The 25,312-nt window shown below is 43.2% G+C and overlaps 2 protein-coding genes across 2 annotated transcripts; one reads left to right on the top strand and one right to left on the bottom strand.

Annotated features, from left to right (window-relative positions):
• The first annotated feature begins 307 nt into the window (after window positions 1–307).
• Window positions 308–10,038, top strand: LOC115128995 (adaptin ear-binding coat-associated protein 1-like). Its single transcript, XM_029659135.2, has 8 exons — window positions 308–584; window positions 1,437–1,537; window positions 3,162–3,266; window positions 4,827–4,908; window positions 5,148–5,256; window positions 5,426–5,573; window positions 5,859–5,955; window positions 6,092–10,038. The coding sequence occupies exons 1-8, from the start codon at window positions 340–342 to the stop codon at window positions 6,144–6,146; spliced, it is 942 nt and encodes a 313-aa protein (XP_029514995.2). The 5' UTR covers window positions 308–339; the 3' UTR covers window positions 6,147–10,038.
• An 11,211-nt stretch (window positions 10,039–21,249) lies between these two features.
• Window positions 21,250–24,955, bottom strand: LOC115128336 (serine/threonine-protein kinase SBK1-like). Its single transcript, XM_029658096.2, has 4 exons — window positions 24,591–24,955; window positions 23,335–23,479; window positions 23,023–23,225; window positions 21,250–22,503 (listed from the first exon to the last, which is right to left on the bottom strand). Exons 1-4 carry the CDS (start codon window positions 24,594–24,596, stop codon window positions 21,700–21,702), a joined length of 1,158 nt encoding a protein of 385 aa, XP_029513956.1. The 5' UTR covers window positions 24,597–24,955; the 3' UTR covers window positions 21,250–21,699.
• Between the last annotated feature and the right edge of the window lie 357 nt (window positions 24,956–25,312).

Raw genomic sequence — 25,312 nt, 5'->3', positions numbered from 1 at the left:
TCTGTCTAAAAGAGCACTCCCCCTACTTAATAATCACGAGAACGTTACATTGTTGTCAATAAAATTAAACAACCTGGCAATGATGTAACATTGTCTCTATTGAGACTGAAACAAATACTATGTTTGCTTCTTTGTTTTGTCCACAAATGAACTGATTATTCTTGGGAGCAGTCTTGCCTGTTTCTCATAAAGTATGTGTTTATTGAGCATTTTCTGGGTCTCAAAAGTATACATGAACAGCTGTTTGACATATTTACCAATGCCATCTATTGGACGCTTACACATCTAGCCTATTATACATCTTATTGGAAGAGGGATGCTGCCTTAAAACATCGGGGGATGTGCGCATGGTCAATGCACCCATTGATGGAGCACAAACTCCGCTCTGGAATCCCCATCACGTCATCGCCATATTGTGAGTATATAGGCCACTCGCAAAAACCGAAAGGAACTATAAATAAGCCACACATCAATTTAATTTACATCAAGATGTCGACCGAGGGCGAATACGAGTCGATCCTTTGCGTTAAACCCGACGTCAACGTTTATCGAATACCACCGAGGGCTACAAATCGTGGATACAGGTAAAATATAAAGGGTTGGCCCATATTTGGGGTGATGGACAAAAAACCGCGGTGCCGGTGGTTCTATCTGTGGTCATAGTGCTGCATCGTGTGTGTGCGCCTATCTGTCTGAGCGCTAAGTGGATGTTAACAGGAGTCGACGTGTGTTTAATATTTGTTTTGCGTAGGCCTACGACTCTCTAATTATTCCGCTCCATTGGTAATATTGATGTTACTCTCGCAAGGCTGGCACTATCAGTGCGGATGAATCGACAGTGAATGGGCATGATATGTGTATTTGCGTGTGCTGTTTATCAGCATAGTTTAACCATAAAATGTATTGACAGCAAATGTTATATGGATGTATATTAGGTGATAAATAGCCTGATATCATTGGGCCTATAATACAAGGCTCCCGATCATTCTACACCTGTCCTATTATGATAGTAAAATTGATTACAGAATAGCTCAAATAATGAAACCAATGTATATTAAAGGCATCTAAAGCGAACAGTGCCAGCTGCGAGAGAGAAAGTAGAGTAGTTTCAGCAGACTGCTGTTTTCAGTCTGGTTATGTGTGTGGCCCAGTTAACTGTAGGCTAAATGGTTTTAATTGAAATTCTCTAAAACCGTACATTATCTGATATGCTATTAATTGGGGTTTGTGATCTTCATAATAGTCTTGCTTCCACCTTCAGGAACTATAAGAACAAGACAATTGGGTCAATTAAGAATTCTCTCCATATTGTACAGTACTATTTGTTATAAAAGCTGGTCTGAGAACAGTTGGAATAGGCACTGTTTACTGACCTTCTGACCTATTCCCTGTTTTGCCTTGTTATTGGCTACCTCTGACCTGGGTATTTCCTGTAGGGCAGCAGACTGGAAGCTGGATGTGCCCGATTGGTCAGGGCGCATGCGGATAACGGCGAAGGGGAAAGTGGCCTACATCAAACTGGAAGACAAAGTCTCAGGTGTGAGAGTCATGAAACCGTGTGTGTGTGTGTGTGTGTGGCACAGGTGCCCCTTTGTCCCAACATTGCTCATCAGGGTCCTTTCAATGTACAGTGGGGAGAACAAGTATTTGATACACTGCTGATTTTGCAGGTTTTCCAACTTACAAAGCATGTAGAGGTCTGTAATTTTTTTATCATAGGTACACTTCAACTGTGAAGTTGAAAAAAAAATACAGAAAATCACATAAGTATTTGATCACCTACCAACCAGTAAGAAATCCGGCTCTCACAGACCTGTTAGTTTTTCTTTAAGAATCCCTCCTGTTCTCCACTCATTACCTGTATTAACTGCACCTGTTGGAACTCGTTACCTGTAGAAAAGACACCTGTCCACACACTCAATCAAACAGACTCCAACCTCTCCACAATGGTCAAGACCAGAGAGCTGTGTAAGGACATCAGGGATAAAATTGTAGACCTGCACAAGGCTGGGATGGGCTATACAGGACAATAGGCAAGCAGCTTGGTGAGAAGGCAACAACTGTTGGCGCAATTATTAGAAAATGGAATAAGTTCAAGATGACGGTCAATCACCCTCGGTCTGGGGCTTCATGCAAGATCTCACCTCGTGGGGCATCAATGATCATGAGGAAGGTGAGGGATCAGCCCAGTGACCTGAAGAGAGCTGGGACCACAGTCTCATAGAAAACCATTAGTAACACACTATGCCGTCATGGATTAAAATACTGCAGCGCACGCAAGGTCCCCCTGCTCAAGCCAGCGCATGTACATGCCCTTCTGAAGTTTGCCAATGACCATCTGGATGTTCCGGAGGAGGAATGGGAGGTCATGTGGTCTGATGAGACAAAAATAGAGCTTTTTAGTCTAAACTCCACTCGCCGTGTTTGGAGGAAGAAGAAGGATGAGTACAACCCCAAGAACACCATCCCAACCGTGAAGCATGAAGGTGGAAACATCATTCTTTGGGGATGCTTTTCTGCAAAGGGGACAGGACGACTGCACTGTATTGAGGGGAGGATGGATAGGGCCATGTATCGTGAGATCTTGGCCAACAACCTCCTTCCCTCAGAAAGAACATTGAAGATGGGTCGTGGCTGGGTCTTCCAGCATGACAACGACCCAAAACACACAGCCAGGGCAACTAAGGAGTGGCTCCGTAAGAAGCATCTCAAGGTCCTGGAGTGAAACCTGAAACCTGAAGGATCTGGAGAAGGTCTGTATGGAGGAGTGGGCCAAAATCCCTGCTGCAGTGTGTGCAAACCTGGTCAAGAACTACAGGAAACGTATGATCACTGTAACTGCAAACAAAGGTTTCTGTACCAAATATTAAAGTTCTGCTTTTCTGATGTATCAAATACTTATGTCATGCAATAAAATGCAAATTAATTACTAAAAAATCATACAATGTGATTTTCTGGATTTTTGTATTCCGTCTCTCACAGTTGAAGTGTACCTATGATAAAAATTACAGACCTCTACATGCTTTGTAAGTAGGAAACACTGCCGATTTTCCAGGTTATCAAATACTTGTTCTCCCCAGTGTAGCTAGTAAAATTAACTTCATACAGCATATCTGTGTGGTTTATTATTATAATTATGTGTTTCTCCTGCCATCCTGCAGGGGAGCTGTTTGCTCAGGCCCCTGTCACTGAGTATCCCGGCATCGCAGTTGAAACTGTAAGCGACTCCAGTCGCTACTTTGTCCTGCGAATACAGGATGACAATGGTGTGTGTATGAGTGAAAAACTCCTCACTGTGCGTTCATAGCTATGTCAGCCTTTTACACAAGTCATATAGTGTTATGTCAGCCTCCTTTAGCAGGTTTTAGTACTCTCATCAGTCTATGTCAACATGTTCTTTCTGATCAAAGTGCGCTCATAGAGTTTGTCAGCTCTCCTCAAATGTAAATTTACACTACACTTACAGTACCAGTCAAAAGTCTGCACACGCCGACCCATTCAAGGGTTTTTCTTTATTTTAACCATTTCTATCATGTAGAATAATAGTGAAGTCTTCAAAAACTATGACATAACACATATGGAATCATGTAGTAACCAAAAAAGTGTTAAACAAATCAAAAGATATTTTTATATTTGAGATTCTTCAAAGCAGTCAGCCTTTGCCATGGTGACAGCTTTGCACACTCTTGGCTTTCAACCACCTTCACCTGGAATGCTTTTCTTTTATTCTTGAAGGAGTTACCACATATGCTGAGCACTTGTTGGCTGCTTTTCCTGCTGTGGTAGCCATGCTGGTTAAGTGTGCCTTGAATTCTAAATAAATCACAGACAGTGTCACCAGCAAAGCACCATCACACCTCCTCCATGCTTCACGGTGGGAACAACACATGCAGAGATCATCCGTTCACCTACTCTGCGTCTCACAAAGACACAGCAGTTGGAACAGAAATTCTCAAATTCGGAGTTCATCAGACTCAAGGACAGATTTTCACCAGGTCTAATGTCCATTGCATGTGTTTCTTTGCCCAAGCAAGTCTCTTCTTATTATTGGTGTCCTTTTAGTAGTGGTTTCTTTGCAGCAATTCGACCATGAAGGTCTGATTCACGCAGTCTCCTCTGGACAGTTGATGTTGAGATGTGTCTGTTACTTGGACTCTGTGAAACATTTAGTTGGGCTGCAATTTCTGAGGCTGGTAACTCTAATGAACTTATCCTCTGCAGCAAAGATAACTTTGGATCTTCCTTTCCTGTGGCGTTCCTCATGAGATCCAGTTTCATCACAGCGCTTGATGTTTTTTTGCGACTGCTCTTGAAGAAACTTTCAAAGTTCTTGAAATGTTCCAGATTGACTGACCTTTTTCATGTCTTAAAGTAATGATGGACTGTCATTTCTATTTGAGCTGTATGGTCTTGGTCTTTTACCAACTAGGGCTGTCTTCTGTATACCAAATAGGGCTATCTTCTCAAACGCATTAAGGAGGAAAGAAATTCCACAAATGAACTTTTAACAAGGCACACCTGTTAATTGAAAAGCATGAGAGAATGCCAATAGTGTGCAAAGCTGTCATCAAGGCAAAGGGTGGCTACTTTGAAGAATCTCAAATATAAAATATATTTTGATTTGTTTAAACACTTTTCTTGATTACTACATGATTCCATATGTGTTATTTCATAGTTTTGATGTCTTCACTATTATTCTACAATGTAGAAAATAGTCGAAATAAAGGAAACCCTGGAATGAGAAGGTGTGTCTAAACTTTTGACTGGTCCTGCATGTCAGCTCGATGTCAGTGAACTCATACAGCTATATCAAACTACTCTCCCAGGCCGCAGTGCGTTTATTGGCGTTGGATTCGCGGACAGAGGGGACTCTTTTGACTTCAACGTGTCTTTGCAGGACCACTTTAAGTAAGTGATGGAAGCGGGCCACTCCAGGGACAGTGTGACTATCAAGGCACTCACACATTGCTGCGTCATCATCTCCCACTAATAACAAACACACGTACTGTGGTCTGTCTGCAGCAGAAGTTGCCAGCCAAAACAACGTGTCATTGAGTTCGCTTGTTCCAGATGCTGCAGTTTTCAAAACAGCTGATGTTACAGTGCTTTTTCCTGTGTCAGTGCAGTCAATATTGTGTGTGTTACAGGTGGGTGAAACAAGAGAATGAGATCAGCAAAAACCCTCAGGGGGCAGCTTTGGGACCAAAGCTGGACTTGGGATTTAAAGACGGACAAACCATCACCCTTAATATTGGGGTAAAGACCTAGCACAATTGAACTCGATCATTCTTGTAGAAATTGTATAACAAAATCCTAGCCTTTGCCGCTGGGGTCTGTTTGGGATTGGCCATTTGGCTTTTCCCCAACACCAATATTCCTTCAGAATTCCAATCTTTTTTTCTCTCTCATCCTTTCTCTCTTCAAGCAAGGCAAAAAGAGGGATAAGCCACGCCCACAGGGGGCAGGTGGGCTTGGTCTCCTACCGCCGCCACCAAAAGGAAAGATGGCTCCTCCTCCTTCCTCTGCCTTCTCCAATCACAACACTGTGCCTCAAACAGGAGGCTCAGATACGGGTACACCAGTTAAAACTCTCAATAAAGCCTTGATACATTTCTCTATAGCTAAATAAAGCTTTGATTGGTAAACTACATGGCCACATTAGTGGATTCGGCTATTTCAGCCACTCCCATTGCTGACAGGTGTATAAAATTGATCACACAGCCATACAATCTCCATAGACAAACATTGGCAGTAGATTGGGCCATTGTTTATTTCACTTGCTTTGGCAATCACAAATGGACATAAACATAAACACAAACATTTCAGAAGTTTTTCTCTCTCTCTCTCTCTTTCTCTAGGCTGTTTGCTAGATCTGGACAGTAGTAACTCCAACACTGTGGTCCAATCATCCAACCCCAGCAGTGATCTTTGGGGAGACTTCTCCTCTCCTGCAAGGTAACTTGTTAGAACTGTCTGTGACGGAGCTTATTTGAGTTTTTTTTGTCTTGTTATGCTCTGACATACTGATATACTGTCATACCAGCATTGCTATGAGTCAATCAGACTGTAAAAATAGTCTCTTTATCTTCAGTTCGCTCCCTCCAACATCGCGACAAGAGCACACGCCGAATTGGGGCCGGTTTTGAGTCCACATCATCGCCTTTCTCATTGGTCTCCACCGCTGAACGCAACGCCTCCCTCCGTCGCTACAAACACAGTCAAAGCAAACTTTCCAAGAGACGAAGAACACCATGTACGTCTAGAAAGTCTTCATCAAATCTAAGAATGGACGTACACTACAATCTCCTCCCAAAGTAACAAAAAAATATATAATAAAGTAATATTCGGGATAATAATGCAAATATTCAATATTTGGTCATATGAGCTTTATGGTAGGTCTGCAATATATCCTAAGGGCTATGATGATAGGATCTTCAGTAGCAGCAATTTTACAGTACTGTTTTTTACCCGGCAACCTCTTGTTAGTGTTTACCTAAACATCCCTACATACTTGATTTTTAGAGAGGGGAACCCATAGGGAATGACAATCTTTCCCATAGGGTTTGCCTCTGATCATAATAGGGAACAGCATTCCTAGTAAATAATTGTGAAAAGGAATGGCTCAGACACTCGCCCAATTTTTTTCCCCGCCCCCGTTCTCCTCAGTGTGCAATCGTTCACTCCCCCTCAATGATTTTAAAGCATTGGATGAGCGTATGCATTGGCTGGAGGGAATCGATCATATTCCTTATGATTGCATGCAAACTATAGGCTTTTTTGGGGAGAAGGGGAAGAACCGGAATAGGGCTCATATTGATGAACTTATCTGTTTCCATTGTACTGACTGCCTCACACTTGGCCTGTTTTAAAGAGGGAAGAGCATCTATTCTTGTTAACTTTGCTGCAGAGGGCTTGACACAGCCCTCTACAGTCCATTTGTAAGTAGGTTGTTGTGATGTAGTGTACATTGGATGAAAATGGGTAAAAATCCCTACTTGTAATGAAAAGAACATACAGTTGAAGTCGGATGTTTACATACACCTTAGCCAAATACATTTGGCTAAGTTTTTCACAATTCCTGACATTTACTCCTAGTAAGAATTCCCTGTCTTAGGTCAGTTAGGATCACCACTTTATTTGAAGAATGTGAAATGTCAGTATAATAGTAGAAAATTATTTATTTCAGCTTTTATTTCTTTCATCACATTCCCAGTGGGTCAGAAGTTTACATACACTCAATTAGTATTTGGTTTTGTTGCCTTTAATGTTTTTTACTTGGGTCAAACGTTTCGGGTAGCTTTCCACAAGCTTCCCACAATAAGTTGGGTGAATTTTGGCCCATTCTTCTTGACAGAGTTTGTAGGCCTCCTTGCTTGCACACGCTTTTTCAGTTCTGCCCACATATTTTCTATAGGTTTGAGGTCAGGGCTTTGTGATGGCCACTCCAATACCTTGACTTTGTTGTCCTTAAGCCATTTTGCCACTTTGGAAGTATGCTTGGAGTCATTGTCCATTTGGAAGAACCATTTGCAACCAAGCTTTATCTTCCTGACTGATATCTTGAGGTGTTGCTTCAATATATCCACCAAATTTTCCTTCGTCATGATGCCATCTATTTTGAGAAGTGCACCAGTCCCTTCTGCAGCAAAGCACCCACACAACATGATGCTGCCACCACCATGCTTCACGGTTGGGATGGTGTTCTTTGGCTTGCAAGCCTCCCCCTTTTTCCTCCAAACATAACAATGGTCATTATGGCCAAACAGATCTATTTTTGTTTCATCAGAGCAGAGGACATTTCTCCAAAAAATACGAGCTTTGTCCCCATGTGCAGTTGCAAACAGTAGTCTGGCTTTTTTATGGCGGTTTTGGAGCAGTGGCTTCTTCCTTGCTGATCGGCATTTCAGGTTATGTAGATATAGGACTTGTTTTACTGTGGATATAGACACTTTTGTACCTGTTTCCTCCAGCATCTTCACAAGGTCCTTTGCTGTTGTTCTGGGATTGATTTGCACTTTTCGCGCCAAAGTACGTTCATTTCTAGGAGACAGAACGTGTCTCCTTCCTGAGCGGTATAACAGTTGCGTGACTCCATGGTGTTTATACTTGCGTACTATTGTTGGTACAGATGAACGTGGTACTTTCAGGCGTTTGGAAATTGTTCCCAAGGATGAACCAGACTTGTGGAGGTCTACAATTCTTTTTCTGAGGTCTTGGCTGATTTCTTTTGATTTTCCCATGATGTCAAGCAAAGAAGCACTTGAAATGTCAAGGTAGGCCTTGAAATCCATCCACAGATTCACCTCAAAGTGACTCAAATTATGTCAATTAGCCTATCAGAAGCTTCTAAAGCCATGACATAATTTTCAGGAATTTTCCAAGCTGTTTAAAGGCACAGTCAAATTAGTGTATGTAAACGTCTGACCCACTGGGATTGTGATACAGTGAAGTATAAGTGAAATAATCTGTCTGTAAACAATTGTTGGAAAAATGACTTGTGTCATGCACAAAGTAGATGTCCTAACCGACTTGCCAAAACTATAGTTTGTTAACAAGAAATTTGTGGAGTTGAAAAACAAGTTTTAATGACTCCAACCTAAGTGTATGTGAACTTCCGACTTCAACTGTAGGTGTAAAACTAATGATATTCGCAAAAGTGCTTTTCAATGTTTAATTTGTATGAGTTTTAAAGAAGTAGCCTGGGATGCCAGATCTGTGTCCGCCTTCTCATCCAATCTGGCAACCAGGCTGTGAAGTGATGATTGTCTAACACAGAGTAATATGAATGTGTAACAACTGCAACTATTGTTGTCGAGGATGTGCTGTTATACATCGATGAACGCTGTTGTGATTGAATAAGTTGCCTCATGTCAAAAGTGTTTGTTTTACCTTCCCCAGAACACGGTTTCAGATGGCTCTGTCATTCCACAGCTACTGTAATTTCACCAGACGCGTAATTATGATTTATTGCCTCAGTCGTCATTACTCATGACGTCTGAAAGTGGCAATAAAAACCTTCAACGGGAGTCGTGCGTCTTTGTGCCTTCATATGGATGATGCATGGTAGAAAAGGTTAGACTTGGATGAAGAGGGTCAAAAAACTAAAGTAATTGCGTTAGTCATTTTTTTCAATCTCAAAATACGACAGTGTTTTGCCTTTTATGTATGTCAACGGTGTTCGAAAAACATGTCTTCCAAAAATACAAAAGACGTTCCAAAAATTAGGACATTAAAATTTGGAAGTTGTACATTTACATGAAGTGTAAATAGTTAGTGTAACTCTCAACTTCTACCACTAGGGGGACAGCCCAACGCTGACCACCACGGAGCCACATTCAACTGCTTTTTTTTCATGCTCTGCTTTTTAACCTGCCACCCCAGCCTCAGTACATCTACTCACACCTACATACTGTACCAGGGACTTGAAGGCAAACACAGGCAGACGCCGATCCCCACGTAAAACTACCTGACATTATCTGAAGCACGAGGTTGATAAGTTAACAGACCCGACACATTCGTCACAAATACCAAGTTGACACAACCGGGTCAGGGGGACATGGGCAAAGGGGACATAACGTGAAGAACACCGTGGACAGACAGATAAGACTGACACGAGCCAGGCAGAGGCAGGAAGTAAATGAAGAGAGCGAGTGTGAGAGCGAGAGAGAGAGAGAGAGAAGTGGTAGAGAGAAAGGGGGTCAGCGTGACTCCATGACTGGCTGCTGGTGATATACATTTTTTACATTACATTTGACTCATTTAGCAGATGCTCTCATCCAGAGAAACTTTAAGAAGCAATTAGGGTTAAGTGCCTTGCTCAAGGGCACAGCGACAGATTTTTCACCTAGATGGCTCCGGGATTATGTTTATAGTTTGACCATTTTTAAATCTCAAAATACGATGTTTGAAAGTTAGATTTGTATTTTGTTGTTTCGCCTGTTCATTCAAATGAAGACAATGTTTTACCTTCAAGGTGTGGGCTGTATGTCAAAGGTGTTAGTAAACATGGCTTCCCAAAATAAAGGACAAAAATGAGGACATTTCATATTTAAAGTTGTACATTTACGTTCCTATATCCCTTGACAGGGAAAAAGTATGTCAAACCAGCGACCTTTCGGTTACTGGCCCAATGCTCTTAACCGCTCGGCTACCTGCCGCCTTGATGTGACCCAGGCAGAGGGTTGGGCATCATCTCTCCATGGCTGGTCCCTTTTAGCTGACAGAGCAAACGATAGACGGATATGGATGGATAACACGACTAATGAGAGAGATGGAAAAAGGAGAACAGGTACAGTCTTCCACTGACCCTCATCCATCTGTCTCCATTCCCCCACCCGTCCCTGGAGATTGTTCCCACGGATCAATTGGCAACACGTGGCTCATACACATGTGCTCCTAGTTCTGAGGAATGGGGCTTGCTATGCTATTAGTCTGTCAATGCTTTGAAGATGACATATTCCCAAAATAGCAAGAGGGTCTGGATGCTCAGTGTCAAATATCTGTAAATTTTTCACATTTCAAGGGATAATTCAGCCAAATTGGAAATGTAGCATATTTGTTAACTTTGTCCACTGTCTGTATGCACAAGAAATGACTGCAATCCATACTTTGGTTTTGTTCAACTAGCCACTGCCACCAATGGCTGATATTAGCATTTTCTAACCAAAAGCCATGTAAGTCCATGTTCCCCAGTTAGCATGCTTTACAGTTCATGCACAAATCATCAAAAAGTCACTTAATTTGAATTGAACTTCAGCTATTTATTTGGACATTATAAAGTTGTAATGTTAGTGGTTGGTGGCAGTGGTTAGTTGTGACAGAGGATATTGCCCTCTTAAAACACAATTCCACTTACCTAGGTCGTAGTCTATTTCGCAAAACAGTTTTGGGATAAATGTGCGGTATTTCGCTTTAGGCGTTTGATGTAGGTGTTTTCAGAGCCCCATTTATTCTGAGAATATCTTTGAAACACATTTGACACACATTATAAAAGTCTCTTTCAGGAGGACGTGACTGCGTAGCATTTTTTGAAAAGTAGCTTTATTACGTCATCCTTTTATTTCAAATTATATTTGAGAGTTTTTGCATTTTTATACAAGTGTAAAGGACATCACGTTACTTGCCTAGCGAGTACCACTTCCTCCCTATTTGGCCCATACCTGGCACAAACTCGGGACTTCTGCCTTGCTAGCACACGTGACCACCCTCTTGAAGTGTCTTAGCAATCAGCACTACTCGCATAGCTAGCTATTCCCTAGTGCAAGTGGGGCCACTTCAGGCTGAGGACTACATTTCACGCTTCTCCATGTGCCACACAAGCACATGAGATTCTAGTTCTGATTCCAATTCTCTCTTCTCCTCCATCCATCATTTTTGAAGTTGGCTCACAAACACAGGTCTGGTCGAAGGCAGTCGGTGGTTCAGGTATCAGGCCACAGAGTGCCAGGCTGCACTAGTCTTGTGCTAGGCCCAGGCTTGTAGTTACTGGATGCTAATATTAACTTGCCCATGAGAGGCTGACGCCCTATGTGTCTTGTAAAATTGTATGTCAACATTTAATACATGTCTATTAATGAAACTCTGAGCCCAAAAAACGAGTCCGATCGGTTTTAATTTAGTTAGCATGGGATCTGATGTGGTGGCCACGAGAAAATACATTTTCAATGTACCTAAAAATGCATTTCTTTCTCGCACCTCCCCCCTCTCACTCTGACACACACATAATTCAGCATACTTTTACAAGCACACACCATTAATGACTCCGTATCAGGTGAAATGTCAGGAGTGCGCCGCGGTTGGAATAGTGTATTGGAGCTGTGCAGCGATCCTTCTCGCCCCCCCTCCAACCCAACCCAACCCCCTCTCCTTCTCACATGTAATACCCTAATTAAACTGCCGAGCCGTTAACGAGGCATTATTAACGAGTTTAACGAGTTTTGGCCAAGTGGGTTATAACCTGGTGCTGTTAGCCTGCCAGATGATGAATATTTTATCTGTCCATATATATTGGTTACTGGCTGATGCCCCTTTTCTGACGCCATTTTCGGCCCCTTGTTTTGCTCCTAAAGCCGGGGTTTTTACTCTTGGATTCACGAAAAAGACAACCCATGTAGGGTGACCTACATAGCGTTCATTTTACACATAAGGTTACCCATCTGGGCTGCACTGTGGTGATTTTTAGGACTATCGGGCATTGGGGGCTTCAACCTCAGTGTTTTACAAGGGGATCAGGTGTTGTGGCCCAGAACTTAACACTTGCATTTACATGGACCTTTTTGTCATTTAGCAGACGTTTTTATCCAAAGCAACTTACAGTAAGTGCATTCATCTGAAGATAGCTAGGGGATACAAACCACATATCACAGCTGTAGTAAGTACATTTTTCCTCCAATACGGAAGTAATCCGCAAAGTCAGTGCTCGTAGGAAATTGACAACTGCATAAAAAATACTTATTTGAGATACTCTTTGAAGAGGTAGGGTTTCAGTTGTATTCAGAAGACGGGCATGGACTCTGCTGTCCTAGTTTCAGGGAGAAGCTCACTCCACCATTGAAGAGATTTGACTGGTCCGAGTGGGAGCTGACCCCCGCAGGGTTGGGACGACCAAGAGACTAGAGGTGGCAGAACGGAGTGCTGAGGCTGGGGTGTTGGGTTTGAGCATAGCCTGAAGGTAGGGAGGGGAGGTTCTTGCTGCTCCGTAGGCAAGTATCATGGTTCCCAAACTTTTTATAGTCCCGTACCGCATTAAACATTCAACCTCCAGCTGTGTACCGCACCAGGGTCAGCGCACTCTCAAATGTTGTTTTTTGCCATCATTGTAAGCCTGCCACACACACACTATACGATACATTTATTAAACATAAGAATGAGTGTGAGTTTTTGTCACAATCCGGCTCGTGGGAAGTGACAAAGAGCTCTTATAGGACCATGGCACAAATAATAATATAAAATCATCTTTATTTAACCATCTTACGTATAAAACCTTTTTGTTCGTAAATTGTGAATAACCACAGGTTAATGAGAAGGGTGTGCTTGAAAGGATGCAAATAACTCTGCAATGTTGGGTTGTATTGGAGAGAGTCTCAGTCTTAAAATAATTTTCAGTCTGTGCCTGTATTTATTTTTAATGCTAGTGAGGGCTGAGAATCCACTCTCACATAGGTACGGTGTTGCTAAGGGCAACAGCGTGATTTGACGAGGCAAGATAATCTGAGCGCAGCCCAATCCAGAAATCTGGCAGTGGCTTCTGATTAAATTCAATTTTCACAGAACCGCTTGTTGCAATTTCGATGAGGCTCTCTTGTTCAGATATCGGTAAGTGGACTGGAGGCAGGGCATGAAAGGGGTAATGAATCAAGTTGTTTGTGTCATCCGTTTTGGGAAAGTACCTGCGCAATCGCGCACCCAACTCACTCACTCGGGTGCTTCGCTATTTCACATTTGACATTGTCCGTAAGCTTGAGTTCATTTGCACATAAAAAAATCATATGATGATGGAAAGACCTGTGTTTTGTCCTTGTTAATGCAGAAAGAGAAGAGCTCCAACTTATTAATCATAGCCTCAATTTTGTCCCGCACATTGAATATAGTTGCGAAGAGTCCCTGTAATCCTAGATTCAGATCATTCAGGCGAGACAAAACATCACCCAGATAGGCCAGTCGTGTGAGAAACTCATCATCATGGAAGCGGTCAGACAAGTGAAAATTATGGTCAGTAAACAAAACTTTAAACTCTTCTCTCAATTAAAAAAAACGTGTCAATACTTTGCCCCTTGATAACCAGCGCACTTCTGTATGTTGTAAAAGCGTTACATGGTCACTTCCCAAATCATTGCATAGTGCAGAAAATACACGAGAGTTCAGGGGCCTTGCTGTAACAAAGTTAACCATTTTCACTGTAGTATCCAAAACGTCTTTCAAGCTGTCAGGCATTCCCTTGGCAGCAAGGGCCTCTAGGTGGATGCTGCAGTGTACCCAAGTGGTGTCGGGAGCAACTGCTTGCACGCGCGTTACCACTCCACTATGTCTCCCTGTCATGGCTTTTGCGCCAACATGAGCAGAAGCTACATTTGGCTACATACTAGTAATATTAGTGGAATTCCAGTGAGAGAGTAACGGTTAATGTGATTGGATGTTAATTATTTGACTAGGCTACCTGTATTTCACAAAGTGGTTTAATTTAATTTTTGGCAGTGAAACGAGGCTACTCAGGCAAGAAAAAACCCAAAATGTATAGCCCCGTTGGAAAATATAAATGGTCTGTTTGAAAATTTGAAGAAGAAAAAAAATGTAAAAATAAAAAAGACATTTTTCAGTTTGTTGTGGCTGTGTTCTTCGACTGGATGCCAGTGGAGTGTGCTGAGGAGCAGGGTGACATGGGAGGACTTGGGAAGGTTGATCATGAAATCAGTTGTTTGTAAGGACCAGCTGGTGGTCTTTGGGATGTACTGTACTGCTCTGAGTCAAGATCACTCAAACCCATAGCTGTTGAATTTCTGTACTGTTTTCTAAGTTGAGAAAGTGGTAAATATTGCACAACGATTTTGCTCCAATCATCTGAAATAATAAAAAGAAGTTCAACCAATCCGAGTGCATAACACACATAGTAATCTACACAGTGATATTATCCTACCAGTAATATGGTCAAGTGCAACAAAGAAAGACCTAGCAAAGCTGCTGCTGGCTCAAAACAGAGCAGCACGCCTTTCCCTTAACTGCACATACAGAACTAACATCAACATGCAGTCTTTCCTGGTTGAGGGTTGACGAGAAATTAACTTGCTTCTCTTCTAGTTTTTATGAAATTACTGTAATGAAAACTCCAGGTTGTCTGCATAATCAAATAACATTCAGCTCAGACATTGATACATACCCCACAAGACATGCCACCAGGAGTCACTTCACAGTCCCCAAGTCCAAAACGAATTCCCAGCAACGCACAGTATTATACAGAGCCATGATTGCATGGAACTCACTACCATCTCCAATTACTCAAGCTAACAGCTAAAATATTAAACAATATTTGATGGAACGGAAGAGACTGTGAGTGGACACACACACAGACACACAGACACACTCGCACACACAGACACGCTCTAACACGCTGACCCACTCAACACACAGACACGCTCTAACACACAGACACACACGCACACACAGACACACTAACACCCACATTATATTTGTTGTTGTTGTATTATTTGCACTGTTATTTTAATTAAACGTTTTGGTATTGTTTGTATATCCTTGTATTTTAAATGTGTGTGACTGTCCTTGTCTATCAATGTATAAATGTTTAGTTACTTCTCATGTGTTGTATTTTTTGTGGACCCCGGGAAGAATAGCTGCTGCTTCGGGCAAAAGGTCAACACAGTGTTATAATAGTTCATCAAGTTGTCATAAACCATCTAATACATTAATACTTAACTTGTTTTATAAGCAGCTTACAAGCCCTTTATAAAGCCTTTATTAACTATACCTTCATGTACAGGATTACCAAATAGATAAAAGAAAATGGCTGAAATCATATAACTTGAGAAGTTTTCCAGTTGTCTTGTGTCGGTTGATGGTTCTAGATATATATCCTTCCCGTCCTAGATTCTAGGCGCTGACCTCGTCGTTTCCAAGAAGCTGCGAGTGTCAGAGAGCAAATGTGTTCGAGAAAATAAATTGTCTAGCCGACCATAGTCTGCCGAACTATCGCACGTATGGTCGTAGTAAACAGAAATGTGTTACAATTAGTTTGAAAGAAGGACTATTTTATAGACAGACTTATTGTACATGGAGTTAGAGGGATATGTGGACATGGAGTGTTAATTGTTCATGTATGCGCATTGACGGTAGGAGAAAGAGACTTTGACAGCACTATGTGTACATGTGTGGTCTGTTCAAGGAATTCACCCTGTAGGTTTTGATCATGTTGACTGAAAGTGTGTGTGACTTTTTAAGTGAATGCTGTGTGTGAACTGTTTGACTTTGTAGGGCCACAAGCGAGAAATTGGCAGAAAACGGGGTTGGGGTAGATAGATAGGGGATGATGACAGGTAATAAACTGTGTCTGGTCAATTTGAAATAGGTTTGTGGTGGCACCTTGGGAAGATCTCTGTGTGTGTGTGTTTGTTACTCTGTGTGTGTTTGTATCTGCATGCGAGGGCATGTGTTTGTATATAGGCCTATGCATGCCAGGTCATCATATTATGGTCCTTGAATAATGTTCAGTTGCTCGCACAACATAATGCAAATGTATCATAACAAGCAGCCATTTTGTTCCAATCTACCCCGAATCTCAGTCACTATGTCCTCTTGTGGAGTGGAAATGGTCCAAATACATAAAATGGCCTCCATATTGTCGTCCATTTGTAATGGAGACGATGACAGATTCTGCTGACATCGTGCATTATTATGGGCTTTTTTTTGGAGCACCCTGCAGGGCAGACGAGCAGATTTATGATGTACCAGTTCCTTCTATGGCGAGGAGTATGGCTACTTGTTGAAGGCCCACTGCCTAGTGCAGGCAGTTCACATTATGGCGTGATAGTCATGACCCACTGGGCATAAACGTCAGTTCAACGTCTAGTTTTGACTTACATTTGGTTGAGTTGAAATCAACAAAACATGTAGATGGTGACATTGGATTTAGGTTCAAAGTTGGGTGGAAAAAATACACAATTCTCTTACTTTTTACAAAGCCAGTCAGTTTTCCATGTTGATTCAAAGTCATCACATCACATCCAAGATGACGTAGCAGTCGGACGTGTGTTTTGTCTTGTCCCGTCCTGTCCTGTGTAAATATCTTTCCTCGTTTTGTTCAGTATATATTTCGTATATATTTTAATCTCACTTTCCAACTACGGACTGTATATACTCTCCTGCAACCCGCCTCACCCAATGTGGTACGGGTCTGCTATTTTTATATTTTTTAACCGGAACCCCCATCAGAAGCTAGCCAGCTAACTTGCTACTACTACGTAGTCAGTTAGCCACTGCTAGCGGTCTTCACCGTTAACTTGGACACCAGCCAGCCTAAGCTCGGTCAATACCTGACAGTCTGCACAGCGCGATATCAACCCAGAGCATATCGGACTGCTTTTTCTCAACCACACCTCCGTATTCCTACCGCAAGCTCTGAACCTTTACACCAGATCATTGCAGCTAGCTTTCTGCAATCCGTGGGCCAACTCCGAGCTATCGTCTTTGTCCCAAAGCAAGCACCAGTTAGCCTTAAGCTAGCCTCGAGCTAGGCCCATCTCCCAGCTAGCTGAAGAGGTCCACCAGCTAATTCTTGGGCTACAATACTTATTTCGCCGATTGGCCTGTTTCCTTTACTGCCGACATGGAGCCCCGCTGATTCATCATGACTGGTCTGCCGACGCAATCGCCCGAGGTGGTTTCAACAGGCTCTTCCATTGCGACTCCGCCGAAGGCCCATCTGCTATCCCCGGCCCGCTAGCTGTCTGAATCGCCGTGTCTCCAGCTCGCCTAGTGTAGTAGCGACTACTGAATGGCTCCCTGACTCACCTATTGCTGTTTTGGTTAGTTATTATTGTATTATTTCACTGTAGAGCCCCCAGCCCTGCCCAATATGCCTTAGATAGCTCTTACGTCCCACCCCCCACACATGTGGTGACGTCACCTGGCTTAACTGGTGCCTCTAGAGACAAAACCTCTCTCATCGTCACTCAATGCCTAGGTTTACCTCCACTGTACTCATATCCTACCATACCCTTGTCTGTACATTATGCCTTGAATCTATTCTTCCACGCCCAAATATCTGCTCCTTTTACTCTCTGTTCCGAACGCACTAGACGACCAGTTCTTATAGCCTTTAGCCGTACCCTTCTCTGTTCCCCTGGTGATGTAGAGGTTAACACAGGCCCTGCAGCCCCCAGCACCACTCCTATTCCCCAGGCGCTCTCATTTCTTGACTTCTAAAAAAAAAGCCTTGGTTTCATGCATGTTAACATCAGAAGTTTTTTTTTTTCCACTGCTTTAGCACACCACCAACCCTGATGTCCTAGACGTGTCTGAATCCAGGCTTAGGAAGGCCACCAAAAATCCTAAAATTCCCATCCCCAACTACAACATTTTCTGACAAGATAGAACTGCCAAAGGGGCGGAGTTGCAATCTACTGCAGAGATAGCCTGCAGAGTTCTGTCATACTATCCAGGTCTGTGCCCAAACAATTCGAGCTTCTCCTTTTAAAAATCCACCTTTCCAGAAACAAGTCTCTCACCGTTGCCGCTTGTTTATAGACCCCCCTCAGCCCCCAGCTGTGCCCTGGACACCATATGTGAATTGATTGCCCCCATCTATCTTCAGAGTTTGTACTGTTAGGTGACCTAAACTGGGATATGCTGAACACCCTGTCCGCCCTACAATCTAAGCTAGATGCCCTCAATCTCACCCAAATTATCAAGGAACCTACCAGGTACAACCCTAAATACGTAACCAATGGTACCCTCATAGATATCATCCTGACCAATTTGCCCTCTAAATACACCTCCGCTGTCTTCAACCAGGATCTCAGCGATCACTGCCTCTTTGCCTGCGTCCGTAATAGGTCCGCGGTCAAACGACCACCCCTCATCACTGTCAAACGCTCCCTAAAACACTTCAGCAAGCAGGCCTTTCTAATTGACCTGGCCCAGGTATCCTGGACGGATATTGACTTCATCCCGTCAGTAGAGGTTGCTCTAAGCATGCCCCGTTCAAAAAATGTAGAACTAAGAACAGATGTAGCCCTTGGTTCACCCCAGACTTGACTGCCCTTGACCAGCACAAAAACATCCTGTGGCATTCTGCATTAGCATTGAATAGCCCCCGCGATATGCAACTTTTCAGGGAATTCAGGAACCAATACACAGTCAGTTAGGAAAGCTAAGGCTAGCTTTTTTAAACTGCAATTTTCATCCCGTAAGCACTAATTCCAAAAAGTTTGGGGACACTGTAAAGTCCATGGAGAATAAGAGCACCTCCTCCCAGCTGCACACTGCACTGAGGCTAGGAAACACTGTCATCACCGATAAATCCACGATAATCGAGAATTTCAACAAGCATTTTTCTACAGCTGGCCATGCTTTCCACCTGGCTACCCCTACCCCGGCCAACAGCTCTGCACTCCCTGCAGCAACTTGCCCCCCCCCCCTTGTCCTTCACCCAAATCCAGACAGCGGGTGTCCCCAGTCCGGGGCCCGCAGCGAGGGTCCCCAGTCCGGGGCCCGCAACGAGGGTCCCCAGTCCGGGGTCGGCGACGAAGGTCCCCGCACCAGAGGCGCCACCAAAGTGGGGTGAGCCAGAGGTGGAGCGGGGTCTACGTCCCGCACCAGAGCCACCACTGCAGATAGATGCCCACCCTCCCCTATAGGTTCAGGTTTTGCGGCCGGAGTCCGCACCTTTGGGGGGGGGGGTACTTTCACGCCCTGACCATAGAGAGCCTTTTTAATCTCTATTTGGTTTGATCAGTGTGTGATTTGGGTGGGCATTCTATGTTCTTTATTTCTAGGTTTTGGGTTTCTATGTTTTGGCCGGGTATGGTTCTCAATCAGGGACAGCTGTCTATCGTTGTCTCTGATTGGGAATCATACTTAGGCCGCCTGTTTTGCCACCTTAGGTTGTGGGATGTTGTTTTTTGTTAGCTCTGTGTAGCCTTCAGAACGTGACGTTCGTTGCTCTTTTGTTGTTTTGTTTGGTGTTCAGATTAAATAAAGTATCATGAACACGTACCATGCTGCACCTTGGTCCACTTCTTCCGACGAGCGTTACAGCTGGTGATTCTCTGATCCACCTCTACGCAGACGACACCATTCTGTATACATCTGGCCCTTCTTTGGAGACTATGTTAACTAACCTCCAAATGAGCTTCAATGCCATACAACACTCCTTCCGTGGCATCCAGCTGCTTTTAAGTGCTAGTAAAACTAAATGCATGCTCTTCAACCGATTGCTGCCCGCACCCGCTTGCCCGACTAGCATCACTACTCTGGACGGTTCTGACTTAGAATATGTGGACAACTACAAATACCTAGGTGTCTGGTTAGACTGTAAACTCTCCTTCCAGACTCACATTAAGCATCTCCAATCCAAAATCAAATCTAGAATCGACTTCTTTTTCGCAACAAAGTCTCCTTCACTCATGCTGCCAAACATACCCTCGTAAAACTGACTATCCTACCGATCCTTGACTTTGGCGATGTTATCTACAAAATAGCCTCCAACACTCTACTCAGCAAATTGGATGCAGTCTATCAAAGTGCCATCCGTTTTGTCACCAAAGCCCCATATACTACCCACCACTGCGACCTGTATGCTCTCGTTGGCTGACCCTCGCTTCATATTCGTCGCCAAACCTACTTGATCCAGGCCATCTATAAGTATTTGCTAGTTAAAGGCCTGTCTTATCTCAGCTCACTGGTCCCCATAGAAACACCTACCCGTAGCACGCGCTCCAGGAGGTGTATTTAACTCTTCATCCCCAAAGCCAACACCTCCTTTGGCCGCCTTTCCTTCCAGTTCTCTGCTGCCAATGACTGGAACGAATTGCAAAAATCACTGAAGCTGGAGACTTATATTTCCCTCTCTAACTTTAAGCATCAGCTGTCAGAGCAGCTTACCGATCACTGTACCTGTACACAGCCAATCTGTAAATAGCACACCCAACTACCTCATCCCCATATTGTTATTTATATTTTTGTTCTTTTGCACCCCAATATCTCTACTTGCACATCATCATCTGCACATCTATCACTCCAGTGTTAATGCTAAATTGTTATTATTTCACCTCTATTGCCTATTTCTTGCCTTACCTCCCTAATCTTCTACATTTGCACACGCTGTACATACATTTTTCTATTGGGTTATTGTCTGTACGTTTGTTTATGTGTAACTCTTTGTCATTGTTTTTGTCGCACTGCTTTGCTTTATCTTGGCCAGGTCACAGATGCAAATGAGAACTTGTTCTCAACTGGCCTACCTGGTTAAATAAAGGTGAAATTAAAAATTTAAAAATTAAAAAAACAGAACGTTTTTGTTGAAATTACATGGAAACCACGATGATTCAACCAGTTTTTGCCTAGCGGAGCGCTTGCAGTCACAGTTGTTATTCTACCCTCCAAGTCCAATCATTTTGAAAAATCTGAAATCATGTCAATTGTCTTGGTTAACGTAATACAGTAGAGCAGCTAGACAACTTTCTATAGAATAAACACAAAGTGCAGAAGACTGTGTAAATATCACAGCAATCTAGAGAGGGAAACTTTGAATTTATGAGTTTAATCCAAATGTTAACTCATAATAAACATTTTATTAGACTCAATTCTAACCACAGGAAATGATGACGTACAGATGATATTTACATATTATATAAAAACATTAGAATACAGAAACAACATCATCAAGTCACACTTACTGTAGAATTGACTAGATTGAACACATCAACATGCTAATTTATAAAGTGCTTATAAAGTCCCTATAGTAACCAAATGCAACTGTGTCTATCCCCAAAGGCTATCCGGTATCAACAATGACTCAGTGGCTATTTATCTTACAAAAAGTGCAACTGTAGTAGTATTATATACTGTACAAGGTCTTTTTAAGCACCAATGTGACACATCAGAAGATATGTATTGTTTTCTGGGGGTCAAAAATATTGTCTATTTCACCTCGGAGTTTGTACGTTTGTACGATCGTGTGTCGCCACTCCCTTATCTCTCCACCCTTCCCTGCCTCTCTTTCTCGTTTCTGATGACCTCTCTCCCTTTAATTCTCTTCCTCTCCTCCTCCAACCGTAACTTCTCCTTCTTCCGCAACCAGTCTCCCCCGAGGTAGCCCAGTACATCGTCGGGCCTACCGCGAAGCCCAGGCTGTGGGTGGAGAAGTGTCTGGAAAAGGGAGCAGGCCAGTGGGGTGAAATAGGCAAACTGGGGGGCGACCGGATTGGATTTTGTCTCGTTCAGATTCCGCGTGTCTTCATCCAAACTCATCATCATGTCCTCGTCTTTTCCTTCCCCCCATCGGTCTAGTTCGTCGTCCTGACCATCTTGATCTTTCTCCTGGTCAAACCACTCTTTGTACTTGATGTACGAGCGGTCGTCGGATGCGGTCTCCGTCCAGGGTAGACTGCCAGTCAGCATGGCGTAGATGAGGATCCCCAAGGCCCAGCAGTCTGTACTGACCTCAACCGACACCCACACCCTCTTGATCTTGTTGTCCAACCCATTTCCTCCATCAGGTTTTGAAGCAGTATTATGTCTACTATCCTCCGACTCCTTTGCTATCTCCGCCTCGGGCGTACAGTAAGCAGAACTGTACCATACACCAGGTACCTTGGTTCCCGTGGCCTTGGCCATGCCGAAGTCACCTAGTTTGACCCAGCGGCAGGCAGCGTCAACCAGGAAGATGTTCTCGGGCTTGACGTCGCGGTGGACGAAACCCAGGGAGTGGAGGTGGGTTAGGGCACTGCTCAGCTGGGACACGACCCTCTGGACACAATCCTCCTCCACACCCACCTGGGAAAAAGACAGAGGCACAGTTGAACTACATTTCACACTCTTACGGCTCTGTTCAATCAGATCCACTTTAGTTGATATCCATCCGTAGGGTGGGAGTTTTGACAGTGTCGGGAGGTGGAACTGCATTATAGGTCTCAAATCCACAAGTGGTTCCCGGCATTATACCTGAAGCGGGCATTGCTATGCAGCCCTGTTTACAAGTTGGAACACTAGAATGTGAGATGTAATCTACACCTCCATTACGATGACAGAAACCCTTATTATTTTATTTCAGGATTTTTCAATTTGAGCGTCATTATTTCTATATAGCCAGCACTTTCTCGTTTTGAATTTCTAATGTGTGGATCGCAAGAGCAGCTGCTCACCAATTTGACATCTCCAACGCAGTTACACCTCCAAAACAGGCTCTATGCAGGTGTCTGCCATTGCCGGTTAACTCTTGATCTGATTGGATCTAGACCTTAGTTAACAAAAATGCATCCGAGAATAATGACACATTTCCCACATATACTATACCTCAGGGACAATGACGTCGTACAGATCACCGAAGAGGCTAGCTTGCTGGGCGAAAACGTAATGTGTGGGGGTGGAGAAGACAATGCCCAGGGCCTTGGTCAGGGACGGGTGGGTGCAGAAGGAGAGGGAGAGGTTATACTCTCGCAAAAAGGAGAAGAGATTTGTGGAATCACGAGGAAAGAACTTCAGAGCCATTGGAGTTCCTTGAGGGAAGGAAGAGAGAGAGAAAAGTGATCAGAACAAAATAAAGAAATTCTGTAGATATGAGGCCAGACAAACTGGGTTTAGGGTTAAAACAAACACGTAGTTTACCTCTTTTCCTATGTACAGCCAACATGACCTTCCCGTACGACCCCTCCCCTAACATCTTGACCACCTGGAAGTGGTCCGAGGTCTCCAGTGATGTAAACGACTGGACGGTGAGATGGCACATCTCGTCCAATAACCTTGTGGCCGCCTTTGGAGATGGGAACATAACAGACATCTGTTATGATGATGCTTGTCGTCATGACGATTTTGGCAGCACTAAACCAGGTATAAACACATCCCTTTATAGCCCTATGAACAGCTCAAAGGCTCTCATTGGACAGTTTTCGGACACCCCCCTATTCAACAAGCCTTTGATTTATCCGTTCAACTGTTTACCTTTTCATTCGCACCGGGCAGGCGATTGTGGGATTTTTTTTATATGACCCCAAGACATCCCATGAATACATAGAGAGCCATGGATATATACATCTCTGAGTGGCATAACTAGCTCCACAGGGGTAAGCCCTGCCCGGACCCCTGCCAGAGCGGCATAACCTGAACAGCCTGTAGGGACATGGGTTTAGCACCTTGGTTATGTAACTTTGTGTTGGGGGAAACGGAGGTGTGTGGTTTGGGATTAAATTTCCCAATTTCTGACTACTGCTCAATATGTTAATGAATTACAATAGACAATGCTTAGGAACATTTGGTAGCAATAGTGTAAGCATAAAAAGTATAGGGATTGATTAGATATGAATATCAATAAATGTAGCGGGTAAGCATTTTATAATACATATCATGAACAAGCATTAGTAAACTGTTAATAGGTATTTCATTATCAAAAAAACATATTTGTAAGCGTTACAAAGATTCCAATTCATAAGCTTCCATAATGTTTCTAGTAATGAATACAGCATTTTTTAAAAAATGTATAAGCATTTCAAATGGCTTAAGCATGAACATTATTATAAAGTGTTACCAAATAGTACATACTGCATAACCAATTTTCCTTATCTAATAACCTGCTGTCTAATATCAATAACACGTTTGATTGCATTTTGTCACATAATGGGGACATCTCATGTCGGTATAAGGCACTGCACACAATAATTTAATACAATAAAATGTTATTTTGAAATAATACATTTAGAAAATAAATAAAGGAAGGAAAACTATATTAAGTCAATTTCATAAGAAGTCAGCATCTTAAAAAACTACTACAAATGTCTACCTAAACATTGAAGAATGAATGAAACACATGGTTCATATTTCTTTCTTGGTTGCAGAGGAAAATGGGGTGAACGGATGGCTTTACTTACTGTCATTTTGGCTCTGTGGTTGACTTCAGTCTCTTTCACAGTGATATTGTGATGTTCCTCACAGACAAGTTACAGTGAATCTGTATCCCTGCCCACATCGACCAAGTAGTGCACCTTTCAATACCGCTTCTACAACACATAGGCTGCACATCAGCTCTTCCAACTATAAGGTAAAAGAGTTGCACTAGAGATCTTGTAGAGTAGTTGTCCGTGTTTGTCTTTCTCAGCAGAGGCCGCTCTATCTCTCCTGTTTGTGCCTTTTGATATCTCCAACCCCTACTTTGATCCCTACATTATCTCGCTCCCCTTTTCCTCTCCTCCTGCACTCCCCCCACGTTCTCTCCCTCACACCGGATTCTCTGGTGAGCTGTCTGTCCCACCAGTCGACGGCCAGCCCCTCCCACTGGTGCCTTCCCTCCCTGTTGTGGAGCCCAAGGCCAGTCAAAATGTTGAGATTGTTCTGTCAATCAACAAATTAAATGCCTGTGTCTATCCAAACACTCTAGAATCTCTCCCTTTTTCCAACGGCACCTCTCTCTCTCTCTCGCTCTCTCACTCACAAACACATAGACAGTGGACACACATTCTCTCTCTCTTTGTCTCTCTCTCTCTTGCACTCTGTCTCTCTTTCTCTCTCTCTCTCTCTCTCTCTCCATGCTTGCTGCATTCCACCTTTGAAGAGGAGCGAGAGAGGACATGCCACTCTGACAAACCTGTGCTTG

This window comes from Oncorhynchus nerka, linkage group LG4 (genome assembly GCF_034236695.1).
Source record: "Oncorhynchus nerka isolate Pitt River linkage group LG4, Oner_Uvic_2.0, whole genome shotgun sequence".
Taxonomy (NCBI): domain Eukaryota; kingdom Metazoa; phylum Chordata; class Actinopteri; order Salmoniformes; family Salmonidae; genus Oncorhynchus; species Oncorhynchus nerka.
The sequence above is the reverse complement of the archived record's forward strand: the minus strand, read 5'-3'. Positions and strand labels throughout refer to the sequence as shown.